The sequence below is a fragment of the Panthera pardus genome, unplaced genomic scaffold (genome assembly GCF_024362965.1).
Source record: "Panthera pardus isolate Hobbes unplaced genomic scaffold, ASM2436296v1 HiC_scaffold_12, whole genome shotgun sequence".
NCBI classification, from domain to species: Eukaryota; Metazoa; Chordata; class Mammalia; order Carnivora; family Felidae; genus Panthera; species Panthera pardus.
Window position 1 is genome coordinate 105,443,971 of NW_026526677.1, and position 27,859 is coordinate 105,471,829.

General features: G+C 41.0%; 1 protein-coding gene across 5 annotated transcripts; it reads right to left on the bottom strand.

The window, feature by feature from the left end:
* HOATZ (HOATZ cilia and flagella associated protein) lies at window positions 1-27,263 on the bottom strand. 5 transcript variants are annotated; one of them, XR_002085785.2, is made up of 7 exons: window positions 25,114-25,255; window positions 22,542-23,014; window positions 21,465-21,535; window positions 3,144-3,203; window positions 2,506-2,558; window positions 421-518; window positions 1-187 (listed from the first exon to the last, which is right to left on the bottom strand). XR_002085785.2 is itself a non-coding variant. In XM_019469214.2 (6 exons), exons 2-6 carry the CDS (start codon window positions 22,768-22,770, stop codon window positions 130-132), a joined length of 471 nt encoding a protein of 156 aa, XP_019324759.1. In that variant the 5' UTR covers window positions 22,771-23,014; window positions 27,053-27,263; the 3' UTR covers window positions 1-129. The 5 variants fall into 5 exon arrangements, 4 of the variants coding, with proteins under 4 accessions (XP_019324759.1, XP_019324758.1, XP_019324761.1 ...); XM_019469214.2 differs by lacking the exons at window positions 421-518; window positions 25,114-25,255 and adding an exon at window positions 27,053-27,263; XM_019469213.2 differs by lacking the exon at window positions 421-518.
* Window positions 27,264-27,859: the final 596 nt, after the last annotated feature.

Consider the following 27,859-nt stretch of genomic DNA (forward strand, 5'->3'; position numbering starts at 1 on the left):
TAGAAGCCTGCGTATTTAACTTTTATTTCTTTGTCTATTTTAACAAGGTGATCCGAATGATCCTGACTTAGAAGGTTGTTTCAAAAGTAAAGATCTACGTGAGCCATCCTCTCCCATTTGTCCATCAAGTTAGTCCAAGGCTTTGACCTCCTGTTGGTCTTCCTTGTCTGACTCTGGTATCACTTTCCTGTCGGCAGTAACATGAATCAGTTTTAATACACAGAACTCTGTAGTTGTAAACACAATGTAGCATGGAAACAGCTTTTCAAAGATTCCCCAGTAACTGTCTTGGATTCTGGGGATGCATTAGATTTTGCAACCAAGTATCAACGTGCAAGTGGGAGGAGGGGTCATTATGCAGTCAGGTGGAATTTGAAGGGCTTGGGAGAAGACTGCCCACCCTAAATATATTTTGCTCACCTGAGAGTGACACTTCTGAGATTTCATCATTGATTATTGATTTCTTTGGATTACCCATTGCTTCTTCTAGTCAGACCTCTTTTGAGATGCAAATATTTCTGGGGTGGGCAATAAACATATTGATACTAAAACCTTAGCAGGAACACACTTTCTAGTTCTTTCTGACCGAAGAGGACCTAGATTATCATCAGATCTGTTGCAGGAGCATGGTGAAGGTGTATCTGTGTGTGCAGGGGGGGCAGGCTGGGCGGACACGAAAGGATGGAGGGAGGAGGAAGAGGGCAAATTTAAGTACTTTACGATTGTATCTAAAATATTTCAAAAATTTTAAAATGTTTACAATGTGCACTATAAAAGCATCACCTTCTAAATTAGCTAATACTGAACTACATGCTCTTTTTGAGCTAAAATTTTTTGTTACAAATATTTTCTGAATTCCCACATGCAGCCAGTGTGTCAGGCACTTTGGGTGGCCCAATTTCTCACTGAGCTTACAATGCAGTGGCAGACAAGCCCACAGTATGTGAAAAGTTAAATAATTTAGGAGTTAATGAGTTGAGTTGATTATAAAACACGGGTGCAAAGTAGCGTGTGGTTATTTGCCAAAAGAATGGTACAGACAATGACTGCAGAAGAAGCTCGGGAAAGGAAGATCCCCGTGAACAGAATGACATTTAAGGCTCCAGGGCTGAGGAGGGAAAATGGGTAAGCTCATATATAAAAGGAGTTAGGCAGGCATGTAAAGCATTATCTGCTCAAGCCTGAAATGATGTTGTAGGTGAATCAACATGGGTGGTAGCAGGAATGTTCTGATCATTCCTGTAAAAATATGCACAGAAACCTGAAGCGCCCAGACCCATGAGCCAATGCTAGTTAAGTACCAGTCTTCACCCATTAGTTGAATCAGATAAATGAATCTTTCCCTTGGACTAGTTTTGCTTCACCCTTAGAAGCTAATTCAAATCATCTGGCTAAAAAGTAAGAAATTAAGTTGCTGAGTATTATGTGGACAACAAAGCCAGGTGATTAAATGATCTTTTCATTTCTTTCAGAACTTAAAAAACAAAAAAAAAAAACTAGTGTGGACATATTTTTATTTATTTATTTACTTATTAAAAAAAATTTTTTTAATGTTTTTATTTATTTTTTGAGACACAGGATGAGCAGGGGAGGGGCAGAGAGAGAGGGAGACACAGAATCTGAAGCAGGCTCCAGGCTCTGAGCTGTCAGCGCAGAGCCTGACGCGGGGCTCGAACTCATGGACTATGAGATCATGACCTGAGCTGAAGTTGGACACTTAACTGACTGAGCCATCCAGGAGCCCCTAGACATATTTATTTTTAAAAGAGAATTCCTCTGGTAATATTAAAGGGAGTTAGCCTTAATACCAGTAGGATAAGAACCAAAATTCTATTACTCTCTGTTCTTCCCTGAATACAGTATGCAAATAAATATTTATAAAATTAATGTTGAGTTAGCCACATTAGTTTTCAGTCTTAATAACAAAAAATGTAGAGTTTTTTTAAAATAGGGCTTCTTTTTTTAAATAGGGTTTTTCCTTTAAACTCTTCGGGACCAAGTGTCTCCTCCTGCTCTAACATGATTGCAGGGATAAGGCTATTAACCCCTCACCGTGAGGCTAAAGCCCCCATTACATGAACCTAGGTTTCGCATCCTTAGATGTGGCTTTGGTGGGATCGGAGCTGGTAATCGAAAAGACCCGCTGAGTTGTTAAAGACGACAGGGCTGCACGTGGGGAAGGGAGTGGGGAGCTGAGAGGGCGTGGTGGCAGGTGGGTACTGTAGCCCGGAATGAGAAAGGAGGGGAAGGGAATGTGTACAGAGATTCAGGCTTCATTTGTTGTCCTGTTTGCACCACTTCATGCTGGCATATTGCCCAGATACGCAAGTGGGCACACAGGCTTTAAAGTGGAGGGGGAGAAGGTTTATTCAAGGCCCCGTAAATACAGTGGGTGGGTTTTTAGAAGATTTGAGGGCAGGGGGCAAAGGGAGTATGAAAAAAGAAGTGCTTCTCTACGGGGGGAATCTAGAAAGGTAAGAATATTTTTGACAGAAGTAAACTTACTTTGCTTTGTGTCCTTTGGCCTTTGGCTTGTAAGGAAGGGAAACCAGCTCTTTCTGAAAACAAAAACAAAACAGAACTCAGAAAGGAAAATTTTTAATTCTTGCGCTGACTGAAATTTCCTTACTTGAAAAAAAAATCTGAGGGAGAATTACCATGGAGTTTACACAGACTAGCTTCTTAAATCTGGAGACTGTGGGGTTAGAAATGTTCCAGATTAAGAGAGTTAGGGTTCATTCACAAGAGCAGGTGTTTGTACATCTGTAAGTTTAGGGGGTGCTATTATTGTTTTCCTATTTTTATTATGTTTCTCTTCATTTAGCATTTGTTTTGGTATGATCTAAGCAAGACCGATCACTGGAAAACAAAGATCAGCACTGCGGGGGCCCATGGGAATATCCTATAGCCTTATAACGCGTGATGGCAGACCCACTGACCATATCACCTTGCTTCTATGCCAGCAGACCTGCGTTCTCTGGAGATGGCAAAACTACCTGATGTCTATATCCTGCCCTCACTCCAATAGATAGAAGGCTCTGGGCCATGAGTATCCACATATCTGGGGACAATCTATAAACCTCTGGGAATGTGCCATAACTCGCCCCTCCAGATCAATGTATCTGAAAGCCTATCGATCTCACCGAGATCCTTTCTTCTCTTTGTTTTCTTAAGAGTTGGAGAATCTCATCTCTCCTTTTAGCCTGTTTAAAGGAAAAAAAAAAAAGTGAGTGAGTCTTTGACTCAATAATAAAGGTTTTGTCTGTGAAGGGTAGATATCATTGCATTTGCCTTCCGGTGTTCTTTGGAAGAATTTACAAGTATTTAATTTCCATGATAGATTCTCATGTGTAACACAGTTTATTCCAGAAGATGCTACTTTACAAAATAATATGATTTTCACACTAAATGGAAGGGTTTTTTTTTGTGCCCATCTAATAATCTAATAATAACCTTTATTAAGACTTTACTACACAAACTATGCTGAGAACTTCATGCACATTATGCCATTATTTTCTTATAATAACCCAGAAGTTCGTCACTACTGTTACCCCACTTGATAAAGGAGGTAACAAGGTTTAGTAAGGTTCAATAACTTACCCAAGCCATGAAATGGCAGATCTGGAGTCAGTCCCAGCTCTATTTGACAGCAAAGCCCAAGCTATCGTCCACCCCACTAAATTGCCATCAGATGGTAGTAAGCCGCAAGATCAGCAAACTCAGACAGCAGGCCACAACCTAAGTCTGTGACAAGACGGCTCTCAGCAGTATGCATATAGAATGGAACCTCATTCTCTCATCTCTCCTCTGCCTTAGATACTGAGACAAGGACACCCTCAGGTAAGTTTTCCTATGTCTTAAAACACTACTTTAGTGTAGGCATGAAGATTTATCAAGATATAGACTATATAAAAAGGGGCAAGTATGGGTACAAAATTTCTTTCATAAAATCCAGTTATGTTCAGTTTTGGAGACAGCCAGGGAGAACATTGCATCTAGAGTATTTGAGAACGAAAGAAGAACCTGAAAATCAGACAAATAAAATTTGTAGCTTTGAGTGGCCAAATAAAATGAAAGCAGCTCTGTTTAGATCAAGGTTACAACCAGGAAATAACTGGGAACAGACACAGATTTGTCATAGCCAGGTAAAAACTCGGAAGTCACCCATCCATCCGAATTGACTGAACACGGCACTCTTTTCCTAGGGCTGGGGTAACGAAGCACCATGAACCGGCTGACTTAGAACAACAGATATTTATCGTCTCGCAGTTCTGGAGGCTGTCTCACAATTCTGTCAAAAATCAAGGGGCTGGTGGGGCCAAGCTCCCTCTGAGACATGTAGGGGATCCCCCCCGGCCTCTGCCCAGCCTCTGGTAGCTGCTGGCCATCTGTGGCGCTCCTTGCTTGCAGTTCTAGACCTCCAATCTCTGCCTTCATAGGCATGTTGCTTTCTCGCTGTGTATCTCTGTCTTCACGTCTTAGAAGGACACTTATAAGCCCCACTTTACTCCGGTAATAACTTACCTTAAGTAATTTCATCTACAGCGACTCTATTTCCAAATAATTTCACATTCTGAAGAATACTGGGGGTTAGGACTCGAACATATCTTTTTTTCAGGGGAGACGCATTTCCATCCGTGACGAGCACCTGTGATGTAACATCACTGTGCTAGGGGCTGAACAGCACAATTCCTGCTTGCAAGGTAATTGCAGACGATACTTTCAACTGTGCCATGAAGGCGTTTGTATAGGCTGCAATCAAGAGACCTGACAAGGGACCCTTAATTCAGACTCGGGGGGGTGTGTGTCTCTAGGGGAGACTCAAAGATGTCCCAGAGGCGACAAGCTTGTTCCTCCAAGCGGTGGTCACCAGAAAGCAACAGACACAGGATGGGGATAAAAGCTTTTGAGGCAGAGGAAGCAGGGTGTGCCAAGCCCTGGAGGCTGCTGCATTGCTAAGCAGTAGTTCTTCAGGACGAGTCTTCGGCCCGGACGCCGCTGGCAGGCGAAGCTACAACCGCGGGGTGAGCTCCACAGAGACGCTGGAGGAAAGGAGCCCAGGGGGCAGGAGAAATCAGCAGCTGGGCCAGGTCCACCTCTGGCTTGGCTTTGCCTCGTTTTGCTCCCGTCATGTGAATCTTGCCTCTTATAAGCCTATGAAGTTTTTATTTGGGGACAGGATTTCTATCTTTCACTTGAATTTTAGGTCTCACATAACATCACGGTTATTGAAAGAAAACTAATTCAGGATACTTGCAAAAACGAAGCTGAATTTCATAACACCTGTGAAACTTGCTAGGGACTGGATAAAATAATGTCTGTAGATAAGGACTGGGGATGTTTTTAATGTAGCTGTTCAGTGTTGGTTTCTTTTCCAACTTTTCCATTAGGAATTAATGGCTCCCGTACTGTGATTACATAGCACTTTGTACCTTTATTAAGGTATGGATCTTACTTTCCTTGTTTTATCTCATAGTTGCTACCATGACTCTTTCAGGGTATTATCCTTCTTTTTATCCTTCTTTAGAGCCTAGCGGTGCCTTGCAGATGATTCTCCATGAAGTTTTGTTACGCTGAATTGATTGAGTCACAACATGTGAATGAAACTATTGCTCTAATACACAATTATTGGCCTAAGGGGGAAATTTAAAAAAAAAAAGAAGAGGAAGAAAAAGAAAAATGTTTTAGAAAGTGAAATTAAACAATGGATAGTTCTGAAGATTCTTTATGGACAAAACTACATGATTATTTTGTGTGTAACTATGGGGTAGCCGTAGGCAAGTTGTATTGACATAATGCTTCTCACGTACAGACACATACTTAGTTACAAGATCTAAAACAATAGTAAAATTAAAAATTCACCTGTCTTAAAAAGAGAGATGCGTTTATTCTATGATCAGTCCAGACCAGGTGCATATTCATGGTAGGAGAGTCACTGGCTCTGGAGTTTGGCCAGCACTGAGGCACCAGCACCATGGTGTAGAGTGTGCTCTCATGGCATGTGCAACATCACCCAGGGCTCTAATCATAGAACTTTTTTTTTAAGTGAGGGACGGAGCAAGTTGGCTGGGCTGGTCAGCTGGGCACCTGCTAGGGGGGCCTCTACCTCACTCATATGGTGGCTCCCAGCACCCCCTTCCTTGAATCCCTGCTCACCTCATCCCCTGGCCCTGCCTTCCTTGGTAAAAAGAAAAACAAAAACTCAAATAGATTTTATGTTAAAAAAGAAATTGATTTGTCCTTTTATTTCAGGTCCTTTTTTTACTATAATGGATTTTAGTGCCTGATCAGTTTTATAATATAATGCACCAGAAACAAAGCTTTCAGATATGATTTGATTTCTGCTTTCTGGATGTGCTTCCTGGGAATGAATAAGAAAAAACTACCGCAGGCAACCGTGTCATCAGAACAAAAACAGTGCCAACTATTCTAATAAATCTCTGCCTTGATAATTAAACAAATTCAGCGGTAAGAGAAAATCTCTACAATTTAACCTACTAGTAGGGATAAATAATTTACTTGTTAATTTCATAACAACAAAAGACTAATCATTTCTACTCACAGTGTTCTGGTCGTATTCATTAATGGGATAAGAAATTTTTGCCGTATGATTTATTAGTTCTTCAAATAATAATATAGGGAGATCAGAATTTAAGTTTAAATATTTTAACATAGTATTTTCTTCTATATTTATACATTTAATTTATATACTATTCTTAAGAAAATAAAGTATGGACTAAAACTTGGTTCCAGGAAACTAGGATAGTTAATATCTCATAGATGGTTAATACATTTTGGTGTCACTTCAAGAATTAAAGGGCTTAGTTTTCTCTTTTTGGCTTTTCAGAGCCAAACAACATGGGCGGCTCCACAGACTATGGAGTCAAACACTTGGGTTGGAATCTCAGTTTTGCTGTATGATTAATGGCAAGTAGTACCTTAAATAGCCCTCCCTGTTCCTCCTTTCTTCCCTCTGACAGTAATCACTAACCCACAGGTTAGAGGTTTGCGATCCTGGGCAAAACCAAGAGCCACTTTCTGAGTCTCGGATTTCTCATTTCCAAGCAAGGTTGTTGTGAAAACTGGAGATCATACAAATTGCTTTACCGAATGCATGGCATATGGTAAACATTTAATAAGCGGTAGTCATTATTATCGTTATTATTACTCTTATAAGAGAAATATTTTCTTCCAATGCTTTCAAAATGTGGAAAAGTGGGAAAAAGAGGATGGATTGCCCATCCTCTGTGGACAGGAGGATACTGATGATTCCATCTCTGGCCTATGGGTGAGCTGCTGGATAGAGTTGGATGGAAGAAAGGGAAGATGAGGAGGGTCAATGAAGAGATTATTTGCCCTTAATTATGCAGTGCAAATTCCTCTGCCCACAAAATTTCCAGTGCATTATAAACTTTCTCCCTAGTTAATCTTCGGTTTTACAAGAAACTCTTAATAAATACTAGTCTTTGAAAGAAAGGTCCTTTCTTCTCAAGACCTGGTTCTCATAGGAAAAATCCATTTCTTCTTTGGATTATGATTGAAATTTTTTGACTGAAACATTCATCAGAAATAGCATACGTGTGTAATTCTCTGATTACTTATCTATATTACCAAAAGAATATAGATGACCACAGCATAAGCTGAACTACTGAATTTAATCTTAAGATGATCTTAGAAGAGTACTGAATTGATTTTAAAACCAATTCTTTGCCTAGTTGCCTGGCAACCATCCCAATACTTAGAGAATCTAGAAACTCTTGGAACCAGTAGGGTATAGTAGTTAAGCACCTTGGTTCCATTGACAGATAGACCTGGGTTCCAACTGCCTTTGCTAGATTTTAGCTGTGTGACTTTGAAAGAGTCACTTACATGTTTCAGCCTAAGCTTCTTCATCTATAAAATAGGGGTAATTGTGGTAATTCTCGGAGTTGTTCTGAGGATTACATAAGGAGGTGAATAAAGGATTTACAGCATATGTGCTTTTTTTTAGTTCCCAAAGTATTATATTATACAATGATTTTCCTTTCCTTCTGAAAGGAAAAAAAAAACATGAAGAAAATAGACTAAAAAATACTGGAGTAAATATATTAATTTGCATGGAAATTTAAATTTTTTACAAATTCTTTCCATTGAATATAAATGCAATATAAACTCATGGTCCAAACATCAGAAAATGAAAAAAAGTACATAAAAAATAATATTTGAACATATCCATTGCTGGATCTAAAATCTTAATATAAGTTTAGAATTTTAAAACATGTAGAAAGTTTCATGAGAACCTTAAAGGAGCTCCAAAATAAGCAATCTAAGGATTTAAAAAATTATGTATCAAAGGGAGAAAGGCAGCCAGAGGAGCATTGGGGTAACTTAATGACCACAGTAGAAAAAGCATGCTCAGCAATGGCACGAAGGTAACAGGCCAAGTAAAAATAAATGGAGATGTGGAAATAGGAATGAGCTGAAAGATGCTTAAAGATGATGATAAGCCTGTCTTTCCTGGGGCAAGATGTGTGTTTTGGGAGAAGAGGAGTATAAAGCGTAGGATAGTTGAATGGCATCATATTGAGGAACTTGACATAAAGACAGCTCTGGTTAAGCTTGGTTTAGTAGAAAACGGGAACTATGTTTCTGACCACAATATAATTTAGAAAATAAAAAGAGATATCTTAAGAATATTTCAAACATTTGGAAATTAAAAAGTATACTTCTAGATGTGATACACACACACACACACACACACACACACACACACACTGGAATATTACTCAGTGATCAAAAAGAATGAAATCTTGCCATTCGCAACAACATGGATGGAACTAGAGTATATTATGCTAAGCGAAATAAGTCAGTCAGAGAAAGACGCAGATCATATGATTTCACTCATATGTGGAACTTAAGAAACAAAACAGATGAACATAGGGGAAAGGAAGGAAAAATAAAATAAAAACAGTTTTGTATGTGTTGTTTTTTTTTTTTTTTTAGTTTATTTGAGACACAGAGAGAAAGAGAGGCCGAGAAAGAGGGAGAGAGAATCCTAAGCAGGCTGTGCACTGTCAGTGCAGAGCCCAACATGGGCTCAAACCCACGAACTGTGAGATCATGACCTGTGCTGAGATCAAGAGTAGGACACTTAACCTACCGAGCCACCCAGGTGCCCCGCAAACCATAAGAGACTCTTAAATACAGAGAACAAACTGAGGGTTGCTGGAGAGGAGGTGGGTGGGGGGAATGGGCTAAGTGGGGGATGGGCATTGAGGAGGCCACTTGTTGGGATGAGCACTGAGTGTTGTATGTACGTGATGAATCACTGGGTTCTCCTCCTGAAACCAATATTATACTGTATGTTAATTAACTTGAATTTAAATACATAATTTTTTTAAAAAAGCATATTTCTAAATAATTCTTGGGACAAATTAGAAATCAAAATAGAAATTTAGAAATACTTAAAATGGAATAATAATGAAAATACTATCCAGCTTGTGAGGTGAAGCAAAAATAGTATTTTGAGGGATATTTATAGTTGTGCTTATGTTAGAAAAGACATAAAATGGACAATTAAGAAACAAACTGAAAAGAGAAGGAAGGTAGAAAGAAAATAAGAACAAACCCAAAATTGAAGGAAGAAGTGACACAAATCAATAGTAAGGTAGAAGCCAAAAATATGATGGAGAATAGTAAAGCCAAATTTTGGTTTTTGGAAAAAGACTATTAAAATAGATAATCTTTTGGAAAAACCATTGAGAAAAATATACAAATGATTACAAATGAATAGAAGCAATAACTAGATCTACAGCAGAGATTAAAAAGATGACTAAAGGGGCGCCTGGGTGGCTCAGTCAGTTGAGCGTCCAACTTCAGCTCAGGTCATGATCTCACAGCTCGTGAGTTCGAGCCCCGCGTCGGTCTCTGTGCTGACAGCTCAGAGCCTGGAGCCCGCTTCGGATTCTGTGTCTCCCCCACTCTCTGCCCCTCCCCTGCTCCCACTCTGTCTCTCTTGCTCTCAAAAGTAAATAAGCACAAAAAATTTTTTTAAAATGATGAAAAAACACTATGAATCCTTTACACCAAGAAATTTGCAAATGTAGACGAAATGGACAATTTCCTAGGGGAAAAAAAAAAAAGAACTTAGCAAACAGATCCAAGAAATAACAAACAGTCTCATCCATCTAGAACACAAAAACAAAATAAACAAGCAAACCAAACCTATACTACTCACTCAGTTTAGGGTCATATTTGTAATTTAAATTTTAATGATGACTGTAACGTTGGTCACCATTTAGCTCATCAGTCGGGTTTGCCTTGGCTTGAGTTGGGTCTAATTGTCGTTGCTATTTACCACCTTTAATAGCGTGTTGGCCTCACTTAGTTAGCTTCTATACTGGAGTCTTTTTCTAGGTTTCCAAGAGCTATTGCAAAGGGTCTGTATAGCTGAAAATATTCCTGTCCCAGTGGATTTTTGATAGGGTTCTGGTCGAGAACCACTGATCCAGACCTTCACCATGATGTTCACCTCTTAATCTATACTTGCATAGAGAGGCGGTATTTACCTGCAAGGGTTAACTAACTTTGGCCACACGTTTTTGTTGAACTTTCCATAGTTGATATTTCCAAATTTATTTTCAGTGACAATTTTTTTTCAGGTGGTACATAAAATAGGATTATGGGGAAACATTATGAGAGTCTCCTTAACAGTATGGGCAAGCCAATCGTGATTGTGTCTTTTAATCGGGACATGGGTACCTGGGGGACGGCACCTTTCGTCATCTACTCATCATGTCTGGATGACAATCTACATCATTTGACAATCTATACCATCACCCTTTTACCCTGTTAGTCAAAGCATCTCATTTAATCCTAAAGCTTGGTTTATACCTGGCTGTACTCTAACCTTTCAATTATGGGTTAAAAGAAAATAGAAAGGGAGAGCAGAGAAGATAAAACAGACTTTCACTGAGTCACTGCTGGATGACAGGCCTTGTGCAAGGGATTACTCATTAAACCCTCATAACACAGTGAAATGGGTATTATTATTATTACTGCTTTACAGCTAGAAAGAACTCAACCACATAAAAATTAACCACTTTTCTTGGGGTCACGTAACTAACTAGTAACTGGCAGGACCAAGGATTCAAACTCATCCCCAACACTGTTTGTTTGACTCCATATCCTCTGTTTCTTTTGCTACAGTACTTCGAACACATCCTGGAGATTTTGGAACACTTACACACACACACACACACACACACACACACACACACCCCGTGACAGATGGCTTCTTCATTCAGTCTTCATTTTGAAAATGAAGAATTAATTCGGATTAACCATGGTGAATAAGACAAATGTAGTCTGCTCTCAGAAAAACTTTATATTCTAGTAGAAAATGGGAACACACAGAGTGGGGAGCTAACCCAGCTTGAGGTCAGCTTTGATCAAAGTTATTTATTTTATGCTACCATGTAGCACTTTGCAAAAAGTGGTTGAAGGGCAACGAATGGTTGAATTACAGTAGTACTTTTAAACTGATGAGCTAAGGTCCTATTTAATATAAATATAAATATATTTTTATAATATATTATAAAAATAATATAAATTCATGATAGGATTTTTGATTAAAAGTTAACTATTAAATGGGAATCACACTCCAAATTTATAATATTCAGCCAAGGCTCTATAGTTTAACACAAGTTAAGGACACTAGCTGATCTTTTTTCTTGAGATTCCTAAATTTAACTTTTAATTCTATGCCTATGATCAGGAGTCCGACAGGAGCACTAGGGAATTCTAGTTCTTGTTCTACAGATGCAGTCCTCAGTAGGTTCCATGTCTCTCCCACGTGCCATGCCAACTTGGGGAAGGTGCAAGTTACCAGCGGCTTTAGGTACAACTAGGTATGGGTAAAAAGTCTCACATCTCGGCTTGATTCCAAAAGGCGGTATGTAACTGCTTGCATGTTGATTTTGATAACAGAATGCTTCAACTATGAATTTACTCTATAAATTTACTACCATCCCCTGTGCCTATGAATTGAACTCTGCTCTGTAGATTCTATAATTTCTGTGTAGTAAATTTATACCTGCTATGTAGTAAGATACTGAACTGTTGGACCTTAAATGATCTACTATGTACTTTCAAAGACAGCGTGAATAATCAAGGAAAAGGCTTTCTCCAGTCTGAATTTTAGGAGGCAAACCCACCAGCAGTAATCCACGAGAGTGGATGGAGGATGTCAGAGGGCTATTAACTGGAGGAAGAACGCTGACTGGCAGGAAAAAGATGCATATCTAAGCACCTTTCCATACCTCCTGGAAATTGCTTGATCCTGGCTCAGTTCCAAGCTCTGACATATATAATTTTCATTTAAAAAATGACAGCTTACTAAAATGAGAAAAACATATCAGTCATTACATAAGAGACAGTCAATACACAGTTTTTCTTAAATGTAGATTCCAATAAAATATTAACTTATCTATTGTGAAGAATAAAAAGAAATATATTTTCTTGGTTCTGTTACACATATTTTAATGGAAATCAGTACTAATTATCTGCAGAGCATAGCTCTTGTTTTAAAACATTCACGCAAAACAAACGCACGAAAGTACAAGTGATTTTTAAAACTGCTTAATGTTGCTTTCAAAGGCACTTATTTTTTAAAAAAAGCAATAAGTGAGATTTGAATTTTAATGTTGGGGAAAATAGGAGCACAAAGTGAACATTGCATTTTAAAACTCACTACAGCATAGATGTATTAAGGGTACTTCTACATGAGATTGAATTATAGACTATTGATGGCTCAGTCTGCGATAATTATTAAGGCTTGTCTTCAGCAAACAAGTAACTACTGAGTCTCTAAGGTTTTCATCATATTGATGCGTATAGATAAGGTGAGTGTGTTCATAGTGCTGGCCTCCTCTTTCAGGAGTGTCTTTCCTGTCCTGCCCATTAGGCTGCAAGAAGGAGGGGGTGGGGGACTTCCCACTGGATGGCTCTCCAATCTCATCCCTGGCCCTTAACTTCCCTGAGTTTCGGGCCTGGCAACTCCACCTGCTTCTCTCAAAGGCACCCCACACTTGTACAGTCTAAGCTGAATTCTCAACCCCTCCCCACTCCAACAAAACACCAACGCAACACCTGAACTTCATCTATCCGACGCTCCTTGTTTCAGAGAACGGCACCTTTTGTGCAATCCAGAGAACTCGGAGTTATCTTCGATAACTTGTTCAGTCTCACATTTCCTATCCAGTATAGGACTTAAGTCTTGGTTATTTTGCTTCCTAAATCTCTTCCAAACCTACTTTTCCTAATCCAAGCTTACCATCACCTCCCAGCTGGATGATAGCAATGGCTTCCACTCTGGTTCGCCCCCTTCCGCTCTGGCCACTTCCAATCCATTCTCAGTTCTGTCAAATGTATTTTAATGGAAACCATTCTCTGTATTATAGTCAGTCTCCTGACTTTTCCAAACAAATCCGATATTATCATCCCCCCCGATGTAAAACCCTTCAGTGCCTTCTTATTGTTCTTACGGTGGCCTAAGCTTTGCATTGCTGGCCATTCAGCTTCTGAAATGCCCTATGCCTTTCGAAGCACAGGGTCTTTGCAAAGCTGCTTCTGCTGTCTGCAATGCTCTCCCCCAAAGCTCCCAACACCCCTGCTTCTGGCCTAATGAATGCCCACTCTTCCTTCAAATCTCCGGTTAGTCTTTGCAGAAATCCTTCCTGTTCCCTTGATTGGGTCAACTCTGCCCTATTCAGTGTCGGCCCAACATCACGTAGAACTCTTTCACAAATATCTCTCTCCCTGATTAGACTGCAACTTTCATATAAGGATAGAATTTGTATCTTTACAACATGTTGGTGACTCCACCACTGGACTCCAGTGCCCAGCACGGTGCCAGGAACACAGAGGTACTCAAAAAATATTTGTTGAGTGAATCTTGGCCAGTTCTTCCAAAACATATTCTCCTAAGTTTTGTCCTCATGATTCATTGTACTGTATGGCTTTGCTTGCCTCTTCTTCCCTGAGCTTGGCCTTGCCTCTTCAGCTATGACTGTTGACTTGCTTACATCTTTTTTTAAGGCTACCAAGTTTTCGGCAGCTTTGGGCGAACATTACGTAAAGTTCAGCTTGGCCCCACCTGACTCTCCATTTCAGTATAGAGCCTTACCTGTATGGGGTGGGCCCTACACAATGTTGAATTCAACCTCGCGTTACAGGCGAGTGTCTGTACCCATACCAACATTTACATTATGTCTGCTGGAAGCATTATGGTCATAAACTCCAGAGAATGCAAAGATAATACATAAAACATGATAAGCATCATTAAAAACTATCTTTTTTCTTTCTGTTTTTAGTTATTCAGTGCTCTAAAAATGTATCCTTTGTAATAAAAGTTTCAAGACTTAGATATACTGTCCTAAATAATAGCTAAGTTTTCTCTAATAAGTTACTGAATTAAGGTAACTATGAAAATATGTCTTTTTTCCTCAAAAGGTTATTTAAGTGTTTATCTCTATAATAGAACAACTGTTTGTAGGTTGATTTTTTAAAATCGTTTTTATTTATTTTGAGAGAAAGGTGGGGGGAGGGGAGGAGCAGAGAGAGAGAGAGAGAGAGAGGGAGAGAGAGAGAATCCTAAGCAGGCTCCACATTGCCAGTGCAGAGCCCAACGTGGGGTTCAATCTAACAAACCATGAGATCATGACCTGAGTGGAAATCAAGAGTCAGACACTTAACAAACTGAGCCACCCAAGCACCCCTGTAAATTGATTTCTGAACATTTTTTGACTTGGCTAAAAAAAATTACCATTGGTTAGGGCACCTGGGTGGCTCAGCGGTTGAGTGTCAAACTTGGTTTCAGCTCAGGTTCTTGATCTCACAGTTTGTGGGATCAAACCCCAAGTCAGGCTCCACATGTCAGTGTGGGATTCTGCTTGGGATTCTCCCTCCATCTCTCTTTGCCCCTTCCCTACTCTCACGCAGTGCACACACATGCTAATAAATAAACTTAGAAAAATGCCATAGGTCAATTTGTTTATCTTGTATACTGATGGCTTTAAAGTAGTTTTCTGGGTATGGCAGCGGGGAATAACACAAATGTTTAACGTTGTTGATTGTTGGGGAGAAGGGTTTATGCTTCTAGAACTCTGCTTTCTTGTTTATAGCCAAGGCTTTCTCTTGTATCAGAGTTCTAGTACATGAATATTGCCTTCTCTCTGTGTTCAATTTCTTTCTTGTTTCCTTGTCTAGTACCCCAGATACTCCAGGACAGTGGTCCTGCCTTATTTTCTACTCTTGACCCCGTATTCTAATTCCATTTCCATCTGTTGCCTTTTCCTGGTATCACTTCCTTTGGAAAACATACAATGCTCATCTACTGTGACTTTGTCCTATCAACTGTATTTCCACTATTGCCTTGTCAATTATCTTAAAACCTACATAATCCCATTGTGTTTCATCCTACACTCAATAGTTTCATTTAGTCATGTTTCACAAGCAGATAATTAGTATGGGTTCTTGACCAGGTGTATCTTAGGGGTTAAAATGTTTTTATTCTGTTCCTAAGGTGAATGTATATAGAAGACAAAGTACGTAAATCTTAGGGAAGAAAGAAGAAAAGATTTGGGACATGCATTTGGGACATGTCCCTGTTGAACTCTGGGGCTGTGTCTGTATCAGGCAATGAATTCGTGTAAATGATTGCAAATCTCGTCTATCTGATCCCTTTTCCTCCAAGTATGTTTTCACGGACTGTAGAAGTTGCAAAGAAGATGAACAGGGGAACCTCATCTGTCAGCTGAAAATGTTTCCCAAGTCTGAATAATGTTTGAAAACAAAGTGTTTCTATAGATGATATAAAAGAGTAATTCATACATATTTATGTAATCTTTTCATTATCATTTGCTACCAAAATATTTGCTTGTTACTGTGAATGCACAGTCTATTTTTATGATTCTTTCACTTGAATTCTTTGACAAATCAGGAACAACAGGAATTTAAATGACTAAGTATCTCTTGTTGGTGAAGGAGAAACCTACCATTTCCTAAGGTTCTATGGAGGAAAAGGAACTTCGTTAATATTACATTAGAGCAGGATAGCAAAACTAAAAAAGTACTCGATAACACTGTTACTGAGAAAATTTAGGTTTGTCTGGGTAGCCAATTCTGATCAATTTGACAGCAAAGAGGATTTTTTTTTATGTGAGCATCATGGTAAGGACACTGAGAAAATTTCCTACATCTTTGGTTTGGATCTATGAAACTGATAAGCATCCCTTTTATTACTTTGAAGTATAGGATAGTATATAGGATATATATATATACAGGATATAGGATAATGGAGAATGCCGTTAAGGTTTTCCACTTTCATGCTGTTTCATAATTCAGTGAATAAAAGTATTGTGAAGCTTCTTAGATTCTTCTCCTAAGAATGTTCTCATGGCATGATTTGCTTCCGGTTCATGGAAATGCCATATATATGCAAGCTCACTTTTGAGGAAGACTTACACTATGGTCAGTCTTGGCTGCATAGGTTATGTGATAGGATGGACTAAAACCCCATTCCCTATAAAGAGTATATCTGGGATGTTGTTCTGTAGATGAATAATTTCCTTGTAGAAATCTTCAGTTTATACATACTCATGTCAGAACTCTGATTTCAGATGGACATTTCCAATAAGTCATCTATTTATATGACTTAAAATACTGTTCTGATCTCTTCTTCCTTCTCCCAGCAAATGAATTATTTATAATTCTTTTCATAAAGAGATAATCAGCTAAAGAGCTTTCCTAAAGGTGGCAAAACTAAAAAGCAAATTAGTTTTATGACTTCAAAAAATTAGCTGACTATTCATTTATTATAATGTTTGCAGACTACTTTAGAACTCTCAAAGGAAGAATAATGGTCCAGTATAGTGCTATAAGGTTTCCTTTATGGACAGAGTAAGCCATTTAATCTTGACAGACTCAACTGTTTTTGATTTTCTGCCATGGATATCCATCAAAGAAACAGTAGTTGTGATTAATAGCATTTTGACCACTAACCAAAGCATTTATAATGCATACCTGGAGAATATTCCAAAATGGAGGATAACGTTACAGTTTTTAAAAAGTTCGACAACCAAAAAAATCAATATCAGTCGGGAGAAAAAGCTTTTATAAAGGTACTTTTAAGATATATGGAAATGAAATTTTTAGATTTTTCATTAATTTTAAGGAACAGCAGAAGAAAAAACCTTTGAGAGAATTGATGGGAAATACTTTCCCCCTATTTTAACATGAAAATCACACTAGGTATTTACTTATCAATGTATATGTTCAAGATATGTAGAAGATGCTCTGAAATTAAACAGATCATTGTAAAACTTTTATTAGCTAAAAAGAACCACCCACTGCCACTTTTTTTTCTGTCATCCAGCTAAAATTTCTAGAATGGTGATGGCAGCAACATGAATGGGGCACAATAGACTTAGAAAAATGGTAGAATCCAAAAACTGACTCTATGTTTTCATAATTACACGGAGTCACATTCTCTCCCATGACATAGAGACCCATGAGATAAAAGCAAAACTGAGAATAGAAGTGATGTGCTAACATACTCCTAAAGCCAACTTGCAAACAGATTAGCTTTGGGGAGTATTCTTGCAAAAATTATCAGCCTAGAAAAATTTGCCAGATGGATATACGCGGAAAAGGCTAAACAAACTGGAAACATCATTGTATAGACCATATGTTCACTCATTAATTCATTCACTTATGCATTTATTTATTCAATCAACAAATATGTATTGTGTTTCAATAACCAGAAAGGCATCGGGCTTAGGCACTATGAAATGACCTCTATTCTCACAGAGGAGAGGAGAATTCACATTTGTCGAAGGCAAACTACGGCCAGGTGCGTCACATGACTTGTATCAGTGTATGAAGTGGCCATCTTTATCATTCCTCTTTTTCTATCTGAGGACGCTGAGCCTCACAGTTAAATAGGTTGTTCTAGGTCATGCAAATAGTAAGTGGCAAAGTTGGACTTCCAAACTGGCTTTGTTTCTGAAGTCCACTACACCATGGTGCCTGTAATCTGGCAGGGAAGACGGGAACACACACAAAGGCCCATAGCACGGATCAGAGACTGTGATAAACGCCGTGAGAAAGATGTACGTGACTTGCCATAGGAGCATGCGGGGGGAAGCCGTTCATTCTTCCAGCGTCTAGGTCGCCTCTCCCGGCACAGAGAAGCTGGCACTTGAGCTAGGTTCTTGGAGGTAAATGGGGAAGAGCATTTCAGGTAGAGACACCAAAGCGCATTGCAGGTTGAAGAAACAGCTTACAGTCTCACGGGGCTGGAAACAGTGTGTCTCACACACGTTTTATTTACACTACAGTTTTGAATTCTAACTTATTTGGGAGCAGAGCCGAACGGTGCCATGGCCAAAATCATAATCACACAAATGAGTCTCATGGGCTTTGAAGTGAGGATACAGGCTTTGAATCTAGGCTCTGCCACTTACCACTTGTGGGAACCAGAAGATCACTTAAGCCTTGTTGGATTAAATGGGAATCATCGTCATGAGACTATTGTAAGGCCAATAGGAGCTGATACAAGGGAACTGCTCAGCTTAGTTTCTAGCACATGGTATCTACTCACTAAACTGGCCGTTATGGACACTACATCACAGTAGTATCTGAAATATACCGCAGGATTCCTTTGCCTTTTGTACCAGGGCACTGTCTGAACAGCATTCTACTATGCTGCACTGACTAAGCTCTTCAATGTACTCACAAGGCATAGCTTCAGTGACATTCTATTTCTTTCCTGCGGGCTTGCTGTTTTGTTGGGCCTCTTCTGCTCTCAACAAATAGAATCTTCTTTACTGCATTGCAGACCTACTTGAGCTGATGTCCAATTTGGCAGATATCACAGAATAATCTGTCTATTTAGGCTCCACAAAAATTATTTTACCCATTCCCCACTTCGCTAGCACCTACGGGGAGGCTATGGAGTGTGCCCTAGCCTAGTGGTTGCGAACCAGTTGTGCAGTGTGGGCTACACTGGGGGTGGGGGAAGGCTCAGGAAGGAGGAGGAGAGTGGTACAAGTCGGTCAGGTTATGGTCAGATCAAAAAGGAACTTAACATACTGAAGGATTTGGTCTTCATCCTGCAGAAATGGAGAGCCAAGGAAAAAAAGGAAGTAGGTGGATGGACTGAGTCGTTCATCTCCCCACTCCCCGCCCCCACTCCTATGTTGAAGCCTTAACCCTATGTGTAACTGTATTCTGAGAGAGGGCCTTTGCGGGGGGGTAATTAAGGTTAGATGAGGTCATAAAGGTGGGGCCCTAATATGATCGGACTGGCGTCCTTGTAAGAAGAGGAAGAGACACCAGGGTTCTCTCCCTGTGCCATGTAAGGACCCGGTGAGAAGCTGGCCATCTACAGGCCAGGAGGAGAGGTTTCATCAGAAGCCAGCTCTGATGGCACCTTCATCTCAGACTTTGAGCCTTCAGAACTTTGAGAAGATAAAATTCTGTTGCTTAAGCCACCTAGTCTGTGCTATTTTGTTACCCTAGCATGCTGATACAGAAGGAGAGAAGCGTGACTGGATTTGGGCTTTAGGAAGACAACCGGTGCACTGTGGAGGACTGCTCTGCATATTCTTTGGTCAAATCGATACATTCTTTGAAACTCAGCTCCTTTGGGGAGATTTCTTGATTCCTTAAGCTTCATTTTGATGCCTTTCAATGTGTTCCCACAGTGTTATGTGCATACAACTATCATGATGATGTATCATAATTCTTGTCTTTAGTTGGCTGTCTCTACCACCAGACTGTACGCTCCTTTAGATCACAGACCACAGCTTTCTCTGTATTCCCAGCATCTGGTATGGTACTTGGCGCTTGGTACTTCTCAATAAATATCTGTAGCATTAAGTAATTAATGTAGAACCCGAGGCAAGGAAACCAGTTCTAAGACTACTGATATAATAGTCCATTAGCAGGGGTGCCTGGGTGGCTCAGTCAGTTAAGCGTCTGACTTCAGTTCAGGTCATCATCTTGTGGTTCGTGGGTTCAAGCCCCACATCAGGCTCTGTCCTGACAGCTCAGAGTCTGGATCCTGCTTTGGATTCTGTGCCGCCCTCTCCCTCTGTCCCACCCTCCCTTGTGCTCTCTGTCTCCGTCTCTTGAAAATGAATAAACATTAAAAAAAATAATTCATTAGCAGAACATGCAACTGTAACTCACATCATCTTAATTGTTTGGCAAAAGGTGATAAAAATTGACAATAGTTTGTCTTTAATCTTTTATTTTTAATATCTTCCAAAAATGAAATTAAAAAGTATTGAGGAAGCTGACTTGAATGATTTTTACCTCACTAAAAATTAGGTTCCATCCCACCCATTAAGTCCTGATATAAATACACAGTACCTAATAGCCTCAAGAAAGAAGAAAATGCTGACTATTTATAATCACCTCATTTGTTTGGAAGAATCACCCAAAATCTATACAGTGAATTAATGTAATCAGCAAACTGAAATGCATTATTCTGTAATCTATGTAGAATTCCCGATAAGTCTTTCAGAGTTTGCCAGTACACCAATGATTAAAGATATTAGGCCCAAACCAATCTTCTATCTTTGCTTTTATAGTGCAGCAGCAGTTACAGGAATGGAATTTATCCATTAACCAAACAAAATGTTCCTATAAATCACCATATTAATTGAGGAGTTAAAGTCTGTGCCTGTGCCATTTAAGCAAAGGAGGGATGTTGCCAAAAAGAGATATGCTCAGTGGATTTGACGGTGCTAATGTGTTCAATTTCACCCTTTAGTCGCTGCGGTTCTAGATGACAGACTCATCCCTCTGATCATTTAATTCTGACCTATTAAGATAGCCATTTCTATTAGGTTTTTCCAGTTCTTACAACGTTCTTAGAACACTGTATATGGTTTGGGGATTTATTGGATGGCAAATGTGTGAAGCCATTTTCCCCCATTTCCCTCTGATTCTGTGGGCTTTTGCAGAGACTGAGAATAGCCAAAACTTAATAGAAGTTTTTAATCTTTAATTATAATTCTAACAAAGGTTCTCTAATTGTTCAAGCTGGCATACAAGAAGTAGAAAATTTTTACATACTTGTGTTTAGAAAAGAATAACTATATATATATATATATATATATATATATATATATATGTACTTTTTAAACGTTTTTTAATTTATTTTTGAGAGACAGAGCATGAGCAGGGGAAGAGCAGAGACAGAGGAAGACACAGAATCCAGAGCAAGCTCTAGGCTCTGAGCTGTCAGCACAGAGCCTGACGTGGGGCTCGAACTCACAAACTGTGAGATCATGACCTGAGCTGAAGTTGGGCACTTAACCGACTGAGCCACCCAGGCGAATCAAATGACTAGGCTTATTTAGAAAATAATAATGAATTTCTAATGAAAATCAGATGACCTTGAAATATTGGCCTACCTTTTGGAGATACTTTTCTTTCTCCTCAGATTGCTGAGTCTTTAGGGTGTCAGCAGTGATGTCTGGACTCTCTAAAAGAAACAAAGTCAAATTCAACCTGAAATAATTTTATCCTGATTTTATAATAAGGTTGATATGAAACTGGATAAATATTAAAAGGTAATAGAGCGGGAAGGTAGACGCAAATATGTACTGTCTTGAAACTTTATAAACCAGATTCATAAATAATCGGAGACTGAATAATTGGCTATGGCCAAAGGGAACCTCTAATGTCTTTAGAAGGTAAGACAAGAGTCCAGAGACAAGAGAAGGTCTCCAAAGAGAACATATTTGCAGTATCAGAGCTTCCAATTTCTATATTCCTATTCAATGTGGTAGGGAATTTAGACATTCTCCTCTGGGTAGATAGGGTGGTCTCTGAGACAGAGCTTTGGTATGCAATTCAGAAAGTTATGCCAAAGTGTAAAGTCATCTCCTTATACCTAGTACCTAGTTTCTGAAGAATCTAGGAATCAGGATGTTGAAATGCATAAAACTTGGTACTTAATGTTTTTTCCAGCGAAAAAAGGCTGGAAGTAAATTTTCTCTAAAAAATACGAAGGGGAAGTAAAGCAATTATTGGAAAGACGACGGCATGAAAGGTATTTAAGCTCTCTAGACCTATAAAAATTGCATAATAGCAGTTTGCACATCTGCTTACTAATGTCTTACACGTCTGGGAACTTGGCTCCCAATATTGATTCTGCTTTCAACTTTCTCGGAGGCTTTCCTGTGTGAACTTGATTACGTAAACACCCCATTCAGTCAACATGTAACGTTCCCCCAGATTATTCTCTACCGTTTAGCCAAAGAGCTGCCATAACTCAAGAGATACTTTCAGATGTGATGTTAGGTGTAATAAATACACCAGTGGTGCTTTTGGGGAAGGAGTGCTGAGAAGTTGGAGAAGCTGTGGGTATAGGGTTTTAGACATGTGAAACGAAAGATTCTTATTTTAGAATTCGGTTCTGCAGTTACTTCTGGGAGGAGCTCTGCAATCCTCCAGGTTGGTGATGATGACAGGAGGCATCCACTCACCAGTTGCACCGCCCCTGGAGGCCCTGGCCACCGGCAGACGCTGACTGCTACCTCTGGACAGCACCAACTGAGATTCGTTGGTGGGATACATCGACGCGGCCACCCAGAACTGCTTGGCCAAGTTGGAGTCCTGTTCTGAAGATCCCGTGAACACCAGTAATCCCTGAGGGCAAATTTCAACGGACTCCTTTAGGCCAGGGCGACCTCTGCCGCCGGGCTTTGTTTCCATGGCAACTCAGGAGCTTCTCCAAGCTCCCTCGGCTTCTTTCCCAGCCCCGCCTTGTAGAGAACGGTCAGATCGGCAACAACCACGCCAGAAGTCCTTAGTTTTCCTGGATAGGTGTTGGGGTGCAGCGCCTGCACATGGGCTATCCGAAAGCCCACGTCTTCAGGGCCACAAGCTTTAGGGTCGGTCCAAGCCTTGCGAGTCCAGATAGCAGGGTCAAAACATCAAGTTGGGGGCGTTTCTTGTCCTGTTGGGAGTCAGTGGGGCAACACTTCAACGCTCTCACATCCCCAGTCAGACTTCGACCCACCTCCCACCCAGCTCCCTATCCCCCAAATATATCTAGATATCTAAATAAAGCTTTCAATTTCTTTGCTCTGCCACCTGAACCCACCCCCTCCTTCCACACCAGATTGCCACAGCTCAGCATGCCCTATGTGGATATTGGTTGGAGAATCCAACAGGGAGGCCAACCTCCTAGCCCTAGGGGAGCCCAGAGGTCCAAACGGGGCGATAAGCACCTAGGTGCAAATTTTTGTTAAAGAGTCCCCTCCGCCCTATCCTTTCAGGGAAATCTAATGGAAGAAGCTGAATTTAGATCCTAAGTGCATTTACTCATCAGTCCGGCTAAAAGCTGTGTGCTCTACAAGAGTCTTAAATGATTACTTAAAAGAAGGGGCTATGGCTCATGTGTGGACTCGGTCCAAATAAACTGTGAAAAATGTTCATGTATTCTTATAAAAAAACCATTATGAAGTGTGAGCGAATCACTTTCCTGGGAGATTTCGTTAATCTAGGAACAATCTCACTATTTCAGCCAACAGCAAAGTTGTGATTACCATGGCAGGAATTGACATGGATGGCCTACAGCCAACTCAGGAAAGGAAAGGGGACACCTGGTAATAACCACAACTTACAACTTGATGGCACTTTTTAATCTTTCAAAAATTTTCATACAGCCTCACAAAAAGATAGTTTCAAAAGTTGATAATCACAAGTCTACAGAATGGCAATAGATCAACTAAGCAAAAAATTATATTCCCCAATATGTCTAAAATTTTGGGGGGTTAAGCACCTCAAGGAAGTTGAAAAATTATAAAAACATATATATATATAATACATTGTATATTTAGCAGCTAAAATACTGATTTCTCTCTTGGCTAAGCTATTCATAGGCAATGGGGAGTATCTGCGTATTCCAATCCCCCTCCCCCACCCCAAACACACTGATGTGCATAGGCAGCTCATTTGGACGATTAACAAATCTTTTTACCTGGCCGTGTGGTTAGTGATTGGTACTATTAGCAATCAGCTAACTACACTGCCTAGTAACTAGACTCACAGAGGGGGTAAAAAAAAAGTTCACTTCCATCACACACTGCAGACCAAGTTGGTGCCCCAAACGTGGTGATAGGCAAATCATGGTGTCAGTTGTAGCTCCCTTTAGTTGGTGGGTTGGTGAAAATGACCTTACTCATGAAAAAAAAAAAAAAAAAGGCACAAGGGATCACATCATACAGCGTTAAACGTCAAGTTCGGGGCTCGTCCCCTGAGTCTAGAAGTCATTATAGCTTACATTAATGCCATTCAACTGTCCAGATGTCGCCCTGCTTGCAGGAGATTGCCCACTCTCGCAGTGACGCCCCGGAGTAGCTCACAGTTTAACTGCACGGAGCAGCGGCCGACCCCCTGGGGTGCAGGCATTTCCCCCGAGAGCCGACCATGTGCTCCGCGAGCAGCGCTGTGTCCCGCAAATGCTGACGCATCGAGTCTCGAAGCGCAGCTTTCTCCCAACGCTCGGGATCCGCCGCTTGCCGCCGAGGGTGGCTGGCGTCCTCCGGCCCGCGGGGCGGCGGGTGATGCTGTGCCTTGTTTTGATGGCAGTGGAGTTAGTGATTGTGAGCACCAGAGTACAATCAGCTAATTACACTGCCTACAAACCGAGCACCGGGCGCCCGCGGGCTGCAGCTCCCGGGAAGGTCGGCGGTGCCCACGCCTTGGCCCCGAGAGGGGGCCGGGCCTCGTTTCCCCTCTGGCGACGCCCGACGGTGCCCGGACGCGAGGACCAGGGCGCGGGGTCCCGGACTCCCCGGGTACCTTCGCCCGGCCCGCGGAATGCGCTGGCCCCTGCCCGGGCCCCCGCGCACACTTGGCGTGGCAGGGCCAGCGGGCAGCGCTCCGAGAGGACCTGCACCTGCGGGCCGCGCCCTACCCCCCCCCCCCCCCAACCCTAGGTGGCTTCATCCCAGCCTCCGCCGAGGCCCCGCGCCGGTCCTCCGTGCCTCCCGGGGCCCTCCCCCTCAGGTTCCCTTCCTTCTCTGTACGCTTTCTGGGGCCGGCTCCCACCTCCCTCACTCCCGGGTCCGGTGCGCCCCAGAAAACGTTTCTTCAGGCCCCAGCCCGAACCCTAGAGCCGGCTCTCTCAACCCCGTGCGCCCCGCAGCTCCGAACGGCCGAGTGACCGTGGCCGTGGCGGGCCAACCGCCCTTGGAACCCCGAGGCGGAGGGGGCGGGGCGCGCGCGAGGTGGGGGTGGGTTGGGGGAGGGGCGGAAGCTGCCAGAAGGGGCCGAGGGCGGGTCCTTGCGGGGAAGAAGCCCTGGAGACCGAGGCACAGATTCCTGAGAAGTTTCTCTTCCTGATAGGGCAGGAGGGACAAAGAGCTCCTTTTCCCCTACCCCTCCCCAAGAAGCCCCACACGCCCACCCAGTTTTCATGCCCATCTCCGTCAGAGAAAACAACTTGGCCTCGTACCAAATTGTAGGCTCTAATTTTCCAGATGGAGATAGGCCTGGGTGGCCTCTGGCTTGTGGGACGACTGCCTTTGAGAATCCCGTCCGCACCCTTGCCTTCTCCTTGGGCTCCTCTTACAGTCTTGGAGGGCCATGCAATGAGGTGGAGGGTTGGATCTTCTAGTCAAATAGCCAGTCAGCCAACTCGTTAGTTAGATCAAAGCTTGGGCCTCACATATTTATTTAATTTCCTGGTATATATTCAGCACCTAAGGTCACTTATTCTACCCTCCATGTGTATAATCTAGGTGGTAACACAAAGTGAACACATTGTTTATCCCTCAAGGCAGTATATAATAAATTACAAAACTGGGCAGAAATAGAAGAGGGTAGGTTGGGTATCAGTGAGAACTGTAATTGTCAGGGAAGGTTCATGGAGGAGCTGAGGCTTGAGTAGGTCCCCCAAGCAAGACTAAATCTGGATATTCAGGGAGAAACAATGTCTTGTGACCAGTTACATTTTTCTTATTCTCACAACTCCACATGTGATAATGTAGATGTATTTATGTGTGTATTTGGAGTAGACTGGACAAAAAGGACAGTTCGAGAGGATTTCTGGGGGACCTGTAGGAATACTTCTTGTCTTACTTACTCCATGCGCTCTTTTCCTTCAATGAATAAGTCAGGAGAGGATAACCTCAGTTTAGTGAAACTCAGTTGGGAGTAGCCCCCCACTCCCCACCCCCAGTATGGTCTTCACGCATCTGGTATAGAACACTCACTGTTGACCCCAAATGCTTGGTTCTAAATTATTTCCCACAGAGGAAAACTTCGCAGCTATAGATTGATTCCCTAAACCCAGCAAATGGTTTCATAGATGCCTCTAATAGTGTGAATTAGGAGCGACTCATCTAGATCATTCAAAACAAATTCTAAACTCATACTATTAAGCCACCAGAAGAACTTTCCAATGATGAGTTTTCAGTATTATAGCATTATCTTTCAATATGAACACACATTTTTTGCCACACGCATCATTCGTTCTGGCAACACCAAAGTGAAGAGTAAGAAACCAACTTTACTGTATCAAATGTATGGTACAGAAAACATTAATTGTCAAGATCAACTTATAAAGTTAAATTGCAAAAAACAGGTCATTTATAACTAACAATAATTTGCATTCATCTTATGGTTGGGAGAGGCACAATGTTGTGGAACATATTACACAAATCCCTCACGCTTCTTTAACACGTACAGTAAACCAAGCCATACTGGGCAATATGCTGGAATCGGAGCTTATTAACCTGTGAGCTTTCTAAAGGTAACTATAGAGCCAATTTTGTATTTTGTAGTTAAATATACACGCATAAATAAGTGCAGGAGCGAAATAGCTTTCATTCCATTAACAACATGCAGACTTACAAGTTTTGGTTAGGACGTAATTATAAAAGCAGTTCTGTTTTTTCAAAGTGCGAGCCAATTTACCCGATACGATATTAAATACCTCTTCCTGGTTGATGTTTTAGGATCATTAGTTGCATCTAACATGTCTTACCTGAGTCGGATTGCTGCCCTCCAAAGCACTGGTTGCAGTAGATGCCTTGAAACTTATATTTTTAGAGCTGTTCTTCAAGGATGATAAAAAAAATAAAGAAAACATAGGTAAAAGTCATCAAGATGCATTGTCTCCAGAAATAGATTTTTTTTTTTAAACGCAGTTCATTTTGCAGGTAGTGCAACTAAAAAAAGTAAAATAACAAGAAAAAAATGTGTCTTTTTTTTTTTTTTTTTTTTAAAGAATGCTTGTTCTTAGGGTTGCTGTTGACTTGGCCTGTAGTTACTAGAGAAACTCCAAGGATCTCATTCCCTTTATGGTTCATGTCTAGGCATGCCTGGAGACCAGGGAGACCCATGATTTAATCTAAGTAAGAATGCTTGTGGTGTTTTAAAATACCAAACAGAAGATTGCATTTGTTTTAGACAAAACCAGGAAGGTACCTTTCAGGGAGAGTGTTTACTGTTTTATTGAATTTCTGAGCTTTTGGTGATTAGGATGATGGGGAAGGAGTGCTAAGGGGAGGCGATGAGAGTTAATGATCAGGAGGAAACCCAGAAGAGTATAGAAAACATACACCTTCTGCTTTAGCTTTGGAGAATTTGCATTGGTTACATTTACCACTCCTAGATGAAAGACTAGAGTGATGGGGATTGGGAATTACAAAAGGTGGAGACAAACTTACTTTCTTCTTTTAACACACACAGACACACCATCTGAACATATTCTCTGTTCCATAGCTTTTGAAGGATGCCGTTAGAGAGGAAGAAGTGAAAAATCAGACTGATTAGAAATTTATCGGAGTTT